Genomic DNA, 17,697 nt, shown 5'->3' on the forward strand with positions numbered 1-17,697 from the left:
AAATGTCTCTGTTATTCTATCCCTTCTCTTCCCCTTCTCTCCGGCTCTCACCCGGCACCGCCCCTCAGGCCTTCTGCGATTGGAGGAGCTAGTGCGGCGCTTCCTGATCTCCAGGGAGACGCTGTCAATCAGGATGCTGGATGACAGCCTGGATCCCACCCCTCTGCTGAAGGAGATACGAGACGACAAGGTGGCCACCATCATCATCGACGCCAACGCCTCCATCTCCTACCTCATTCTCAAAAAGGTCAGGGGTCATGCCTCAAAGGCTTTTATAGAATAGCTACACGAGTTGTCGCATGTCGCAGATCTGAGATCAGGCTGAGAAGTTGTACCTATTGACTGATTTGGTGAGCAACAATGGTTCAATTATCTTAAGCAGCTGAAATCATATTGACAGCTTGACTATTTGACGTGTGATAATCCATATTCAGTGGTGATAATGGGTCCATAGGTCTTATGATGATTTATATTGTACAGCCTGTAGCAACAGCAGTCAGAGCACAGGAGTGACTCAGAGATTGGCCTTTATATAGAACTGTGTCTGTCTGTCTGTCTGTCAGTACATGCATTACCACTGCTCTCTGCTTCTCTGCTCTCTCTGCTCTGTCTACTCTCTGCCTTAAGCTTTATTGTGTAAGTTTGACAATTTAACACTGTGGTTGTGGTAAGCTCTCTTTCCACCCCCCTCTCTCTCTCGTCATCCCTCTCTCTCTCTCTCTCTCTCTCTCTCTCTCTCTCTCTGCTTCTGTCCTTCTCACCCTCACTCTGTCTCCTACCACTACCACATATATATTCCCCCCCTCTTCTCTCTTACTTTCTATCTCACTCTCCTTCTCTCTGTCTCCCCTCCCTCCTTCGCTTCTCTCTCTCTCTCCACAGGCGTCAGAGTTGGGGATGACATCAGCGTTTTACAAGTACATCCTCACCACCATGGTAAGAACGCAACAACGCCTCTTAGCATTCCTGCCATCTTTCTACCTTTCCTCTCCTCCGTGTCCTTCCTTCCGCCTCCTTCCCACTCCCTTTCTTTGTCCCTGGGTATGTGTGAGGGACGGGGCCAGGGGTGTGCCACCTGGGAGAAACACATTACAACACATAGAGAGAAATACACTACATGACCAAAAGTATGTGGACACCTGCTCCCTGAACATCTCATTCCAAAATCATGGGCATTAATATGCAGTTGGTCCCCCCTTTGCTGCTATAACAGTCTCCACTATTCTGGGAAGGCTTTCCACTAGATGTTGGAACATTGTTGCGGGGACTTGCTTCCATTCAGCCACAAGAGCATTAGTGAAATCGGGCACTGATGTTGGGCGATTAGGCCTGGCTCGCTGTTAGCGTTCCAATTCATCCCAAAGGTGTTTGATGGGGTTGAGGTCTGGGCTCTGTGCAGGCCAGTCAGGTTCTTCCACACCGATCTCGACAAACCAGGGCCCTCCCCAAACTGTTGCAACAAAGTTGGATGCATAGAAGTGTCTAGAATGTCATTGAATGCCATAGCGTTATGATTTCCCTTCACTGGAAATAAGAGTCCTAGCCCGAACCATGAAATCCGGGGAAGAAATTGAACAAACTGAGTTGTTGGGAAGGTGCCACGTTGAAAGTCACTGAGCTCTTCAGTAAGGCCGTTCTACTGCCAATGTTTGTCTATGGAGATTGCATGGCCGTGTGCCCGATTTTATACACCTGTCAGCAATGGGTGTGGCTGAAATATATATATATAGTGTATTAAAAAATAGCAGTTTAAATTGAGGTTAAAGGTAACATATCTTCAGAAATTATAAGTGATGTAAATCTCAACCATTTATCTTTTCCAGTGATGAAAATGTCTCATGGGATGGTGGGGTATGCAAAATGGGTAAACTTTGAGTACCTTTCTCGCTGGAATGTTTTGGCATTCAGGTCCAAAAAGTCACATTCTAAGCACTACATGGGCAAATATGTATGGAAATCAAATAAAAAAGGCTGCTGTCAAAAATTGATTGAATTCAAATGGATTTACCCTGAAGACATTTCAAATGTTATGTTCTCAAATGTATTTTTTATTTTTTACATTTATTTCACACCATATAAACATACACAAACAAACAAGTTACAGACGCACACAAAAAACAACTCCATCTCCTCTGCCCAGTCCTACATGCTCACACCTCCATCCCTTGTGCCTGGCCACACCTCCATCCCTAGTGCCTGGCCACACCTCCATCCCTAGTGCCTGGCCACACCTCCATCCCTAGTGCCTGGCCACACCTACATCCCTAGTGCCTGGCCACACCTCCATCCCTAGTGCCTGGCCACACCTACATCCCTAGTGCCTGGCCACACCTCCATCCCTAGTGCCTGGCCACACCTCCATCCCTAGTGCCTGGCCACACCTGCATCCCTAGTGCCTGGCCACACCTCCATCCCTAGTGCCTGGCCACACCTCCATCCCTAGTGCCTGGCCACACCTACATCCCTAGTGCCTGGCCACACCTCCATCCCTAGTGCCTGGCCACACCTCCATCCCTAGTGCCTGGCCACACCTCCATCCCTAGTGCCTGGCCACACCTCCATCCCTTGTGCCTGGCCACACCTTCATCCCTAGTGCCTGTATTATTGTTGGTCACATGGCCTTAAATTGTACCAATTAGTTTGTCTCGGTCAGTGCCTTGAAGCGCTGCGCCACTTGGGAGACCTAAATACAGTATGCAGACAGAAGGCTTAAAAGTTTATATTGTAATGTCATACTTATGACAGCCAATTTTCTATCTCCACCTGTAACTTTTGGACTTGATAGCATTCCCAGAAAGCATGGATTATTGAATCATTGTTAGTTATCCACATTAATTTTGTATAATAGAATCTATACGTTAGATTAAACTGGATTAATGGTAAATGTTCGTTAACTGTAGTTTTATTAGTTTGCTCTGATGTCCAAAACATTTCAAATGGAAATTTCATGATATGTAACTTTCAAGTTCCATGTATTTGAAACTATCTACATTCGGTCAGTCCAAAATTACTTTTTCATTCTGTCATGGAAATAAATGTCTTTCCTGTTACCAAGTCATTTATGGTTTCCAATGCCTTTAGTTGTCCTTGTGGACCAAGTTATTGGTGAATTCTGAATAGCTATCCAAGGATTGTTCCATAAGGTTGTGTTTTTAGGGAGTGATTTAGGTTCTTGTAGAATATGTTACATTTTATTCCATATCATTATAGTGTTCTTAACTATGAAGTTGTTAATGTTCTTACCTTTATCCTTTGAACATAGACAAGTAAAAAGATTCTGGGGTTGAGCATGTGCCTCTTCAATATGTACCTATTGTTCTGCTTTAGTGCATTCAACTATATGTTGCAAGTCAAACCCTTTGGTAGTGATTTGATACAATTCCAAGTCTGGAATATTAAAAACACCCTCAGGCTTAGGAAGACGTAAAACGTTACTTTTTATTCTATTACTTTTATTAGCCCATATAAAGTCTATTATGACTGAGTATACTTTTTTAAAGACGGCATGGAAACCGTCAGTGACTTGGTAACAGCAAACCTTCAGTGAGTAATTGGTACCAAAAATATATATAAAACTTTGGGGGCCATGCCATTCTAGAGGTTTATTTTGCCTGTAAGAAAATTATTCTATTGAATTAGATTTGCTTTCATATTGTTGAATAATGGAATAAAATGATCTTTATATATTTGTTGTATATTGTCACTTATTAAGCAACGTAAGTATATATTTTTATGGTCCACTTAAAGGATTGCTGTAGATGCTGAGTTATAATTTTTTTTCATTTGACATTATTTCACTTTTTTCCATGTACATTTTAAATACAGAGATTTTTGATTGTTTTTAAAATATTTTTAGCAAAGGTGGCATTTGAGTTTTCAATATTTGTCAGGTATATCAGGAGATCATCTGCAAATACGTTTAGTTTATATTCATGTTTACCAATACTGATATCTGTTACGTTTGGGTCCTGTCAAATTATTTCTGCCAGTGGTTCAATTGCCAGTGCAAACAGGAGGGGGGAGAGGGGATATCCCTGTTTTGTGCCCATTTCTAAAGCAAGTTCATCACATAATGTATTATTTGTAGAGATTACTTTTAAATTTGCCTTTTGTATTACTAAGTCTGTCAATCTTATCGAATGCATTATTTATTAAGTCAGCTGCTAAAATAATAGTTCCTTTCGGGATTTGATCTAATATTGCTTAATAAATTCTATAAAGGAAACACCAGATTTTCCTATGGTGGGATATACAGTACAATGAAATCAATGTGTATTTTTTACCATGTAAGGTACAAGAGAAAATTATGTGTTCTTATTTATCAGGATGCCTACATCTCTGCGGTTACTACAGTACATGGCAGCATAGGCCTCTCTAACTCAGCTCTTCTTTAAATGTTCAATTTCTCCTTTAAACATGTTTTACTCTGCAAGAAAACCACATCTGCTGACAATTTTTTAAGTGTTCGAGAACCATATGCTTTTACTGTGATAAGTTGGATTTTGTTGGCCATGTATAGAATCAAAGTTAAGCTTAACTGTTTCGTCTATCATTGAAGAACCAAGTAAAACATTTTAGCAGACATGACATATGAGGGCGGTAGTTATTCCATAGAATGGAAGGATCATAGTATAAATACAGTACATAGTTATTGTATACATTACACATATAGAGTGTGTGGGCTGAGCAGATATTTAACAAAACACACAAAAAACATGAAGCAAAGTACTTGAGGCTCTATGGCTCTATGCCTTTTAGGGCTTTTTAGCTCTGACACCTGTCCTAATGTACCAAAAAAACAGTGGATAATACATTGTACACACGTTTGAAGAAAGACTGGCACTTAAGTACTGTGGTTGGTTTGTATTACCTTTTAAATTAAATGTAAGGCAGGGTAGCCTAGTGGTTAGAGCGTTGGACTAGTAACCAAATGGTTACGTTGTACAATTTTACAACGAGTTTACAAGTCATAAAAAAGAAATACAATTACATTGTATTATAATTACGTCCTTCCTTCTCTCTCCCAAACCAAATTCATCCCTCTCCACCTCCCCCTCCCTATTCTCACCCCTTTACCACACCCAAGCCAAGCTTATCCCCACCTCCCATCTTTGCTCCACCTTGCCCCCACAAGCCAAGCTTGTCCCCACCTCCCCTCCTTGTCCTCCCTTACCCACCCAGGCCAAGTTAATCCCAACCCCTATCTCCCGATTCTTCTCAAACACATTTACACCCCTCTATACATGCACTGTAACTACTCATCCATTCTCCTTCATTCACACACAACCTATACCCATGCCTCCGCACACCCATGTTCTCCCGCCCTCCTACACATATTCACCCTCCTTCACTCTCCCATTCATATGCACAGACACATACACCCACTCACACCCTCTTGCCCACACAAACACACATCAATAGAACAATTATTTACAATTGTTGACTTACATGCTATATTTCCTCTTTTATATTGTATTTTCAGTGTTCATGTATCTCATTGGGATTGGCTAATTCAATTGTTACTTCCTAGAGAAGAACAGTTAATTGGGGACAATAGAGTCTAGATTGTATTGGCGGGAGGGGGAAGGAATATTGTCTCAATTTACGATAAGTTGGTCTGGGGCATCCCTGTTTGTAGCCTAGTGTGCTTATCTGTTTTTTTCCGCTTCTGCCTCTCTTCAGGGCACTGGTCTCTCTTTCAACTGGAAGTGTTTCTTGCAGCCTGTTCAGGGCTTCATCAGCGCTTGTGAACTCCATTCTCTGAGTTCCCTTCCATACCTACAGTACTGCCGGGAATCAGAGTTGAGACTTGATTCCTTTTTCCTCCGGTGACTATCTGATTGGAATGAATTGCTTGCGTTTGTTTCTCAGTCTAGAAGACAGGTCCTGCACGAATCAAATGGACTGACCGTGGACCTTGATTTCTTTATAACCCTGTGCCCTCAGAATGTTGCATTTGGTCTGATAGTTCCACAGATTAAAGATTGCCAAGTGAGGGTATTTAGCATTCTTCTGCTTCACGCTGATCCGATGTCTTCGCTCCAGATCCTCCTGTAATACATCCACACTAAGCTCCTCCAATATCAGCTTGATCACATAGCTGGAAAGGTCTGCTTTTTCTTTTCTTCTGGTAGGGACAATATTCTCGTATTATTTTGTCTCGATCTGTTTTGTTGCTGATCCAGTTCATCTTCTAAAGTTTGTGCCTTTGTTTCCAGAAGGCCAATTGTATTGTTTCATCCACGCGCCCGCCCTGCATATGCATAGCTTACATGATAGAATCTACTTTTTTAACAACAGATTGTAACTGTTGTTTGTTTTGATGAGAACTGGATATCCTTCAGCTGTTTGTTGCTCTCATTTGCATCTCCAAGTTGTTTTTTGTCTTTTCCTCTAAGGGAAGGCATGGCTTGTTGGGTTTGAGTCTCAGCTTCGTTTTACTCACAGATTTGTTTGCTGTTGTGTATAACTGACCAGCTGCTTGGGGATATATTGATCTATCAATTTTAAAGGCTTAATGTGAACTATGCTGTCTGGCCTCTACATATATTCACAGTTTTGATGGTACAAAACAGAGCTACTATCTCCCCATGCGTTGAAGGGGGTACGCGCATACTCTGCTTCGCTCTCTGTTTCTGTTTCTGAGATTTCATACATGTCACTCACCCAACATATCATCTCCTCACCCTCTCCCAGGACTTCCCCCTGCTGAGGCTGGATGACATAGTCGATGACCAGTCCAACATCATAGGGTTCTCCATGTTCAACACCACCCATCCATTCTACCTGGAGTTCATCAGGAGTCTCAACCTGTCCTGGAGGGAGGGCTGTGATCTCATCTACCCTGGGCCTGCGGTATGTTCTACCAGAGTGTTACATTCACACATCCCTGTGTCAGCTGGTGCATACCTTGTTTTAACTGAGAAATTGTATGGTAACAAGTGTTAGTTCCTGGTGTGTAGGTATCAAATGGTCCATATGGACACTTGTCTCATTGAATCACCAAATACAGACACCAAAAGTGAATAGAGTTATTACTATGTTATGAACCATGTTACCCCTTCCTCCCTCCTGCAATTTCTTACCCACCACCCCTCTTCTCCTCCCTCCTGCAACTCTCTTCTCCTCCTGCCCATTTCTCCTCTCTTTCTCCGGTGCACCTCCTTCTCCCCCACCAGTTGTCATCAGCGTTGATGTTTGACGCGGTGCACGTCGTGGTGGGGGCGGTGAGGGAGCTCAACAGGAGTCAGGAGATTGGAGTCAAACCTCTCAGCTGCACCTCTCCTCAGATTTGGCAACACGGCACCAGCCTCATGAACTACCTACGCATGGTAAGTACACACACACACGCACGCACGCACGCGCAGGCACATGAACACACACAAGAACCCACACACTTCACTTTCATTTTGAGTCTTCATTTGACAAAGAAGATAGTTGTTTCTTCTCATACCAAGATATCTGCCATTTAGATACCAATGGCAGCCACATTGTTAACCTCTCTGGGATATGTGGGACGCTAGCGAAAACGCCAGGGAAAATGCAGAGCGCCAAATTCAAATAAATTACTATAAAAATCAAACTTTCATTAAATCACACATGCAAGATAGCAAATTAAAGCTACACTTGTTGTGAATCCAGCCAACATGTCAGATTTCAAAAGGCTTTTCGGCGAAAGCAAACAATGCTATTATCTGAGGATAGCACCGCCGTAAACAAAGAGAGAAACCATATTTCAACCCTGCAGGTGCGACACAAAACTCAGAAATAAAAATACAATTAATGCCTTACCTTTGACGAGCTTCTTTTGTTGGCACTCCAATATGTCCCAAATGGTCCTTTTGTTCAATTAATTCCGTCGATATATATCCAAAATGTCCATTTATTTGGCGCATTTGATCCAGAAAAACACTCGTTCCAACTTGCTCAACGTGACTACAAAATATCTCAAAAGTTACCTGTAAACTTTGCCAAAAAATTTCAAACTACTTTTGTAATACAACTTTAGGTATTTTTTTACGTAAATAATCGATAAAATTGAAGACGGGATGATCTGTGTTTAATACAGGAAGAAAACAAACTGAAGCATGCTTTCTGGTCACGCGCCTCTATCTAACAGTATACTTCAAGTGACCCTCGTTCAAGATGGCCGTACTTCTTCTTTACACAAAGGAATAACCTCAACCAATTTCTAAAGACTGTTGACATCCAGTGGAAGTGATAGGAACTGCAAGAAGGTCCCTTATAAATCTGGATTCCCAATGAAAACACATTGAAAAGAGAGTGACCTCAAACCACAAAAAACGGAACGGTTTGTCCTCGGGTTTCGCCTGCTAAACAAGTTCTGTTATAGTCACAGACATGATTCAAACAGTTTTAGAAACTTCAGAGTGTTTTCTATCCAAATCTACTAATATGCATATATATATATATATATATATATAATATATATATAATATAATATAATATATATATAATATGCATATCTTATCTTCTGGGGATGAGTAGCAGGCAGTTGAATTTGGGCATGCATTTCATCCAGACGTGAAAATACTGCACCCTGTCACCAAGAAGTTAAACAGCAACTACAGCATATCAGTCCGTCACAATCCTGTCCTGCCCACCATGTCGTTGTGTTGGGCCACACTCCTGTCCTGCCCACCATGTTGTTGTGTTGGGTCACACTCCTGTCCTGCCCACCATGTTGTTGTGTTGGGTCAAACTCCTGTCCTGCCCACCATGTCGTTGTGTTGGGTCAAACTCCTGTCCTGCAAACCATGTTGTTGTGTTGGGTCACACTCCTGTCCTGCCCACCATGTCGTTCTGTTGGGTCAAACTCTGCCCACCATGTCGTTGTGTTGGGTCACACTCCTGTCCTGCCCTCTATGTCGTTGTGTTGGGTCACACTCCTGTCCTGCCCACCATGTCGTTGTGTTGGGTCAAACTCCTGTCCTGCCCACCATGTCGTTGTGTTGGGTCAAACTCCTGTCCTGCCCCCATGTCGTTGTGTTGGGTCACACTCCTGTCCTGCCCCCATGTCGTTGTGTTGGGTCAAACTCCTGTCCTGCCCCCATGTTGTTGTGTTGGGTCAAACTCCTGTCCTGCCCTCCATGTCTTTGTGTTGGGTCACACTCCTGTCCTGCCCACCATGTCATTCTGTTGGGGTCCAGTGTTGTTGGTGGTTCTGTCCTGTCTGTCTGTCTGTCTGTCTGTCTGTCTGTCTGTCTGTCTGTCTGTCTGTCTGTCTGTCTGTCTGTCTGTCTGTCTGTCTGTCTGTCTGTCTGTCTGTCTGTCTGTCTGTCTGTCTGTCTGTCTGTCTGTCTGTCTGTCTGTCTGTCTGTCTGTCTGTCTGTCTGATCCATCCATCCATCCGGCACTCCTCCTCCCTTGTTATTTTTCGTTATTTGACATGGCTGGTTGTCTGTGTGCTCATTGACGAGCTGTCTTCATGGCTGCCTGTGCTCCATCTCTCTTTGTCTCCTCGGTACAGGCCTATCTGTCTCTGTTATCAAACCACTGGGTGTGTTCCATCTTCACCACCACTCCATTCATCTTTGCTCTATCAAGCTCTGTCAGCACTGTCACACTGTGTACTAGATATGTGTAGTGTAAGTATAGTGTTCTCTCTCTTTGTCTCTCTGTATCGCTGTCGCTCTCTCTCTCTCTCTCTCTGTCTTTCTCTCTTGTACCATTTCTCTTTCTCTCTCAATTCATTAAATTCAAATTAGCTTTATTGGCTTCATAAATAATCTCTCTCTGTCTCTGTCTCTGTCTCTGTCTGTCAGGTGGAGTATGATGGTCTGACAGGCCATGTGGAGTTCAACAGTAAAGGACAGAGGACCAACTACACCCTGAGGATTCTGGAGAAACACCGCAGGGGTCACAGAGAGGTCAGAGGGCACTGGGATTATAGAGAAACAGTGTTTGACACAAAATGGCTTCTGTGTTGACAGTAATCCTTCATAACAGTGACATTCTAGCCTTATAATTAGAATGGGTTATGCTATGGAAGTGCTTTGTGATTAGCTAGCTACAGTATGTACTTAACGATAACACCAGCTGAGGACTAAAGACTAAATAGAACAGCAAAATCAATGGTTGTTTTTGGGTCGACATTTGTGATATGAGACTCCAAGAGGATCTCCAAAATGTAGCGCTCGTATTGTAATTAGATGGTTTTCTATCTGAACGTGAAGGTCTTTAACGTTCTACATTTCAAACACAGTGAGGGTGCTGACATCTATCTACAACGCTCCTAGAAATATAGGGCTTTAGAAAAAAAATATCATTATATCTTTATTAGAGCCATTTAGAGCTATCTGAGAGATGTATGTGATCATATAGTTTATCTTCATATTGTTGATCAAAATGCCTTGGGCTTGTCCTCTGGATTCTAGTTCCTTCTTGTTTTACACTGTCACATGATTTACTGTACCTCCTGTATAATCACACACATCCTGCAATTATTATCCCCCCTCTCTCTCTCTCTCTCTCTCTCTCTCTCTCTCTCTCTCTCTCTCTCTCTCTCTCTCTTTCTCTTTCTCTCTCTCTCTCTCTCTCTCTCTCTCTCTCTCTCTTTCTCTTTCTCCTCTCTCTCTCTCTCTCTCTCTCTCTCTCTCTCTCTCTCTCAGATTGGTATCTGGTACTCCAACAACACACTGGCTATGAACGCCACCAGTCTGGACATCAACATCTCGGAAACACTGGCCAACAAGACCCTCATCGTCACCACCATATTGGTGAGGTCAAAACCTTTATGACCACCATACTGGTGAGGTCAAAACCTTTATTATGACCACTATGCTGGTGAGGTCAAAACCTTTATGACCACCATACACGTGAGGACAAAACATGTATTATGATCACCACACTGGTGAGGTCAAAACCTTTATTATCACCACCATATTGGTGAGGTCAAAACCTCTATGGCCACTATACTGGTGAGGTCAAAACCTTTATTATGACCACTATACTGGTGAGGTCAAAACCTTTATGGCCACTATACTGGTGGGGTCAAAACCTTTATGGCCACCATACTGGTGAGGTCAAAACCTTTATGGCCACCATACTGGTGAGGTCAAAACCTTTATTATGACCACTATACTGGTGAGGTCAAAACCTTTATGGCCACTATACTGGTGAGGTCAAAACCTTTATTATGGCCACTATACTGGTGAGGTCAAAACCTTTATGGCCACTATACTGGTGGGGTCAAAACCTTTATTATGACCACTATACTGGTGGGGTCAAAACCTTTATGATCACTATACTGGTGAGGTCAAAACCTTTATTATGACCACTATACTGGTGAGGTCAAAACCTTTATTAGGACCACTATACTGGTGAGGTCAAAACCTTTATTATGGCCACTATACTGGTGAGGTCAAAATCTTTATTATGACCACCATACTGGTGAGGTCAAAACCTTTATTATGACCACCATACTGGTGAGGTCAAAACCTTTATTATGACCACCATACTGGTGAGGTCAAAACCTTTATTATGACAGCCATACTGGTGAGGTCAAAACCTTTATTATGACCACCATACTGGTGAGGTCAAAACCTTTATTATGACCACCATACTGGTGGGGTCAAAACCTTTATGACCACTATACTGGTGAGGTCAAAACCTTTATTATGGCCACTATACTGGTGAGGTCAAAACCTTTATTTTGGCCACTATACTGGTGGGGTCAAAACGTTTATTTTGGCCACCATACTGGTGAGGTCAAAACCTTTATTATGGCCACTATACTGGTGAGGTCCAAACCTTTGTTATGGCCACTATACTGGTGAGGCCAAAACCTTTATTTTGGCAACCATACTGGTGAGGTCAAAACCTTTATTATGGCCACTATACTGGTGAGGTCAAAACCTTTATTTTGGCCACCATACTGGTGAGGTCAAAACCTTTATTATGGCCACTATACTGGTGAGGTAAAACCTTTTGATGACCTCCATACTGGTAAGGTCAAAACCTTTATTATGGCCACTATACTGGTGGGGTCAAAACCTTTATTTTGGCCACCATACTGGTGAGGTCAAAACCTTTATTATGGCCACCATACTGGTGAGGTCAAAACCTTTATTATGACCACTATACTGGTGAGGTCAAAACCTTTATGGCCACTATACTGGTGAGGTCAAAACCTTTATGGCCACTATACTGGTGAGGTCAAAACCTTTATTATGGCCACTATACTGGTGAGGTCAAAACCTTTATGGCCACTATACTGGTGAGGTCAAAACCTTTATTATGACCACTATACTGGTGAGGTCAAAACCTTTATGGCCACTATACTGGTGAGGTCAAAACCTTTATTATGGCCACGATACTGGTGAGGTCAAAACCTTTATGGCCACTATACTGGTGAGGTCAAAACCTTTATTATGACCACCATACTGGTGAGGTCAAAACCTTTATTATGACCACCATACTGGTGAGGTCAAAACCTTTATTATGACCACCATACTGGTGGGGTCAAAACCTTTATGACCACTATACTGGTGAGGTCAAAACCTTTATTATGGCCACTATACTGGTGAGGTCAAAACCTTTATTTTGGCCACCATACTGGTGAGGTCAAAACCTTTATTATGGCCACTATACTGGTGAGGTAAAACCTTTTGATGACCTCCATACTGGTAAGGTCAAAACCTTTATTATGGCCACTATACTGGTGGGGTCAAAACCTTTATTTTGGCCACCATACTGGTGAGGTCAAAACCTTTATTATGGCCACCATACTGGTGAGGTCAAAACCTTTATTATGACCACTATACTGGTGAGGTCAAAACCTTTATGGCCACTATACTGGTGAGGTCAAAACCTTTATGGCCACTATACTGGTGAGGTCAAAACCTTTATTATGGCCACTATACTGGTGAGGTCAAAACCTTTATGGCCACTATACTGGTGAGGTCAAAACCTTTATTATGACCACTATACTGGTGAGGTCAAAACCTTTATGGCCACTATACTGGTGAGGTCAAAACCTTTATTATGGCCACGATACTGGTGAGGTCAAAACCTTTATTATGACCACCATACTGGTGAGGTCAAAACCTTTATTATGACCACCATACTGGTGAGGTCAAAACCTTTATTATGACCACCATACTGGTGGACTCAAAACCTTTATGACCACTATACTGGTGAGGTCAAAACCTTTATTATGGCCACTATACTGGTGAGGTCAAAACCTTTATTTTGGCCACTATACTGGTGGGGTCAAAGCCTATATTTTTGCCACTATACTGGTGGGGTCAAAACCTTTATGGCCACTATACTGGTGAGGTCAAAACCTTTATTATGACCACTATACTGGTGAGGTCAAAACCTTTATGGCCACTATACTGGTGAGGTCAAAACCTTTATTATGGCCACTATACTGGTGAGGTCAAAACCTTTATGGCCACTATACTGGTGGGGTCAAAACCTTTATTATGACCACTATACTGGTGGGGTCAAAACCTTTATGATCACTATACTGGTGAGGTCAAAACCTTTATTATGACCACTATACTGGTGAGGTCAAAACCTTTATTAGGACCACTATACTGGTGAGGTCAAAACCTTTATTATGGCCACTATACTGGTGAGGTCAAAATCTTTATTATGACCACCATACTGGTGAGGTCAAAACCTTTATTATGACCACCATACTGGTGAGGTCAAAACCTTTATTATGACCACCATACTGGTGAGGTCAAAACCTTTATTATGACAGCCATACTGGTGAGGTCAAAACCTTTATTATGACCACCATACTGGTGAGGTCAAAACCTTTATTATGACCACCATACTGGTGAGGTCAAAACCTTTATTATGACCACCATACTGGTGAGGTCAAAACCTTTATTATGACCACCATACTGGTGGGGTCAAAACCTTTATGACCACTATACTGGTGAGGTCAAAACCTTTATTTTGGCCACTATACTGGTGGGGTCAAAACGTTTATTTTGGCCACCATACTGGTGAGGTCAAAACCTTTATTATGGCCACTATACTGGTGAGGTCCAAACCTTTGTTATGGCCACTATACTGGTGAGGTCAAAACCTTTATTTTGGCAACCATACTGGTGAGGTCAAAACCTTTATTATGGCCACTATACTGGTGAGGTCAAAACCTTTATTTTGGCCACCATACTGGTGAGGTCAAAACCTTTATTATGGCCACTATACTGGTGAGGTAAAACCTTTTGATGACCTCCATACTGGTAAGGTCAAAACCTTTATTATGGCCACTATACTGGTGGGGTCAAAACCTTTATTTTGGCCACCATACTGGTGAGGTCAAAACCTTTATTATGGCCACCATACTGGTGAGGTCAAAACCTTTATTATGACCACTATACTGGTGAGGTCAAAACCTTTATGGCCACTATACTGGTGAGGTCAAAACCTTTATGGCCACTATACTGGTGAGGTCAAAACCTTTATTATGGCCACTATACTGGTGAGGTCAAAACCTTTATGGCCACTATACTGGTGAGGTCAAAACCTTTATTATGACCACTATACTGGTGAGGTCAAAACCTTTATGGCCACTATACTGGTGAGGTCAAAACCTTTATTATGGCCACGATACTGGTGAGGTCAAAACCTTTATGGCCACTATACTGGTGAGGTCAAAACCTTTATTATGACCACCATACTGGTGAGGTCAAAACCTTTATTATGACCACCATACTGGTGAGGTCAAAACCTTTATTATGACCACCATACTGGTGGGGTCAAAACCTTTATGACCACTATACTGGTGAGGTCAAAACCTTTATTATGGCCACTATACTGGTGAGGTCAAAACCTTTATTTTGGCCACCATACTGGTGAGGTCAAAACCTTTATTATGGCCACTATACTGGTGAGGTAAAACCTTTTGATGACCTCCATACTGGTAAGGTCAAAACCTTTATTATGGCCACTATACTGGTGGGGTCAAAACCTTTATTTTGGCCACCATACTGGTGAGGTCAAAACCTTTATTATGGCCACCATACTGGTGAGGTCAAAACCTTTATTATGACCACTATACTGGTGAGGTCAAAACCTTTATGGCCACTATACTGGTGAGGTCAAAACCTTTATGGCCACTATACTGGTGAGGTCAAAACCTTTATTATGGCCACTATACTGGTGAGGTCAAAACCTTTATGGCCACTATACTGGTGAGGTCAAAACCTTTATTATGACCACTATACTGGTGAGGTCAAAACCTTTATGGCCACTATACTGGTGAGGTCAAAACCTTTATTATGGCCACGATACTGGTGAGGTCAAAACCTTTATTATGACCACCATACTGGTGAGGTCAAAACCTTTATTATGACCACCATACTGGTGAGGTCAAAACCTTTATTATGACCACCATACTGGTGGACTCAAAACCTTTATGACCACTATACTGGTGAGGTCAAAACCTTTATTATGGCCACTATACTGGTGAGGTCAAAACCTTTATTTTGGCCACTATACTGGTGGGGTCAAAGCCTATATTTTTGCCACTATACTGGTGGGGTCAAAACCTTTATTTTGGCCACCATACTGGTGAGGTCAAAACCTTTCTTATGGCCACTATACTGGTGAGGTCAAAACCTTTATTTTGGCCACCATACTGGTGAGGTCAAAACCTTTATTATGGCCACTATACTGGTGAGGTCAAAACCTTTATTATGACCTCCATACTGGTGAGGTCAAAACCTTTATTATGACCACCATACTGGTGAGGTCAAAACCTTTATGACCACCATACTGGTGAGGTCAAAACCTTTATTATGACCACTATACTGGTGAGGTCAAAACCTTTATGACCACCATACTGGTGAGGTCAAAACCTTTATTATGACCACTATACTGGTGGGGTCAAAACCTTTATTATGACCACTATACTGGTGAGGTCAAAACCTTTATTATGACCACCATACTGGTGAGGTCAAAACCTTTATGACCACCATACTGGTGGGGTCAAAACCTTTATGACCACCATACTGGTGGGGTCAAAACCTTTATGACCACCATACTGGTGAGGTCAAAACCTTTATGACCACCATACAGGTGAGGTCAAAACCTTTATGACCACCATACTGGTGAGGTCAAAACCTTTATTATGACCACTATACTGTTGAAGTAAAAACCTTTATGACCACCATACTGGTGGGGTCAAAACCTTTATGACCACTATACTGGTGAGGTCAAAACCTTTATTATGGCCACTATACTGGTGAGGTCAAAACCTTTATTATGGCCACTATATTGGTGAGGTCAAAACCTTTATTTTGGCCACTATACTGGTGGGGTCAAAACCTTTATTTTGGCCACCATACTGGTGAGGTCAAAACCTTTATTATGACCACTATACTGGTGAGGTCAAAACCTTTATGGCCACTATACTGGTGAGGTCAAAACCTTTATTATGACCACTATACTGGTGAGGTCAAAACCTTTATGGCCACTATACTGGTGAGGTCAAAACCTTTATTATGGCCACTATACTGGTGAGGTCAAAACCTTTATGGCCACTATACTGGTGGGGTCAAAACCTTTATTATGACCACTATACTGGTGGGGTCAAAACCTTTATGATCACTATACTGGTGAGGTCAAAACCTTTATTATGACCACTATACTGGTGAGGTCAAAACCTTTATTAGGACCACTATACTGGTGAGGTCAAAACCTTTATTATGGCCACTATACTGGTGAGGTCAAAATCTTTATTATGACCACCATACTGGTGAGGTCAAAACCTTTATTATGACCACCATACTGGTGAGGTCAAAACCTTTATTATGACCACCATACTGGTGAGGTCAAAACCTTTATTATGACAGCCATACTGGTGAGGTCAAAACCTTTATTATGACCACCATACTGGTGAGGTCAAAACCTTTATTATGACCACCATACTGGTGAGGTCAAAACCTTTATTATGACCACCATACTGGTGAGGTCAAAACCTTTATTATGACCACCATACTGGTGGGGTCAAAACCTTTATGACCACTATACTGGTGAGGTCAAAACCTTTATTATGGCCACTATACTGGTGAGGTCAAAACCTTTATTTTGGCCACTATACTGGTGGGGTCAAAACGTTTATTTTGGCCACCATACTGGTGAGGTCAAAACCTTTATTATGGCCACTATACTGGTGAGGTCCAAACCTTTGTTATGGCCACTATACTGGTGAGGTCAAAACCTTTATTTTGGCAACGATACTGGTGAGGTCAAAACCTTTATTATGGCCACTATACTGGTGAGGTCAAAACCTTTATTTTGGCCACCATACTGGTGAGGTCAAAACCTTTATTATGGCCACTATACTGGTGAGGTAAAACCTTTTGATGACCTCCATACTGGTAAGGTCAAAACCTTTATTATGGCCACTATACTGGTGGGGTCAAAACCTTTATTTTGGCCACCATACTGGTGAGGTCAAAACCTTTATTATGGCCACCATACTGGTGAGGTCAAAACCTTTATTATGACCACTATACTGGTGAGGTCAAAACCTTTATGGCCACTATACTGGTGAGGTCAAAACCTTTATGGCCACTATACTGGTGAGGTCAAAACCTTTATTATGGCCACTATACTGGTGAGGTCAAAACCTTTATGGCCACTATACTGGTGAGGTCAAAACCTTTATTATGACCACTATACTGGTGAGGTCAAAACCTTTATGGCCAC

At 42.2% G+C, this 17,697-nt stretch overlaps 1 protein-coding gene across 3 annotated transcripts in view; it reads left to right on the top strand.

Annotated features, from left to right (window-relative positions):
• The window catches only part of LOC112244144 (glutamate receptor ionotropic, kainate 5-like), a 121,586-nt gene that overhangs the window by 92,432 nt on the left and 11,457 nt on the right, over positions 1-17,697 (top strand). For all 3 annotated transcript variants that reach the window (XM_042308868.1, XM_042308880.1, XM_042308873.1), the window contains 6 exons: positions 69-247; positions 883-936; positions 6,697-6,855; positions 7,179-7,331; positions 9,786-9,890; positions 10,632-10,739. In XM_042308868.1, coding sequence (XP_042164802.1) covers positions 69-247; positions 883-936; positions 6,697-6,855; positions 7,179-7,331; positions 9,786-9,890; positions 10,632-10,739 — 758 coding nt within the window. The remainder of the gene's footprint in view (positions 1-68; positions 248-882; positions 937-6,696; positions 6,856-7,178; positions 7,332-9,785; positions 9,891-10,631; positions 10,740-17,697) is intronic.

The sequence above is a fragment of the Oncorhynchus tshawytscha genome, linkage group LG03 (assembly GCF_018296145.1).
Source record: "Oncorhynchus tshawytscha isolate Ot180627B linkage group LG03, Otsh_v2.0, whole genome shotgun sequence".
NCBI classification, from domain to species: domain Eukaryota; kingdom Metazoa; phylum Chordata; class Actinopteri; order Salmoniformes; family Salmonidae; genus Oncorhynchus; species Oncorhynchus tshawytscha.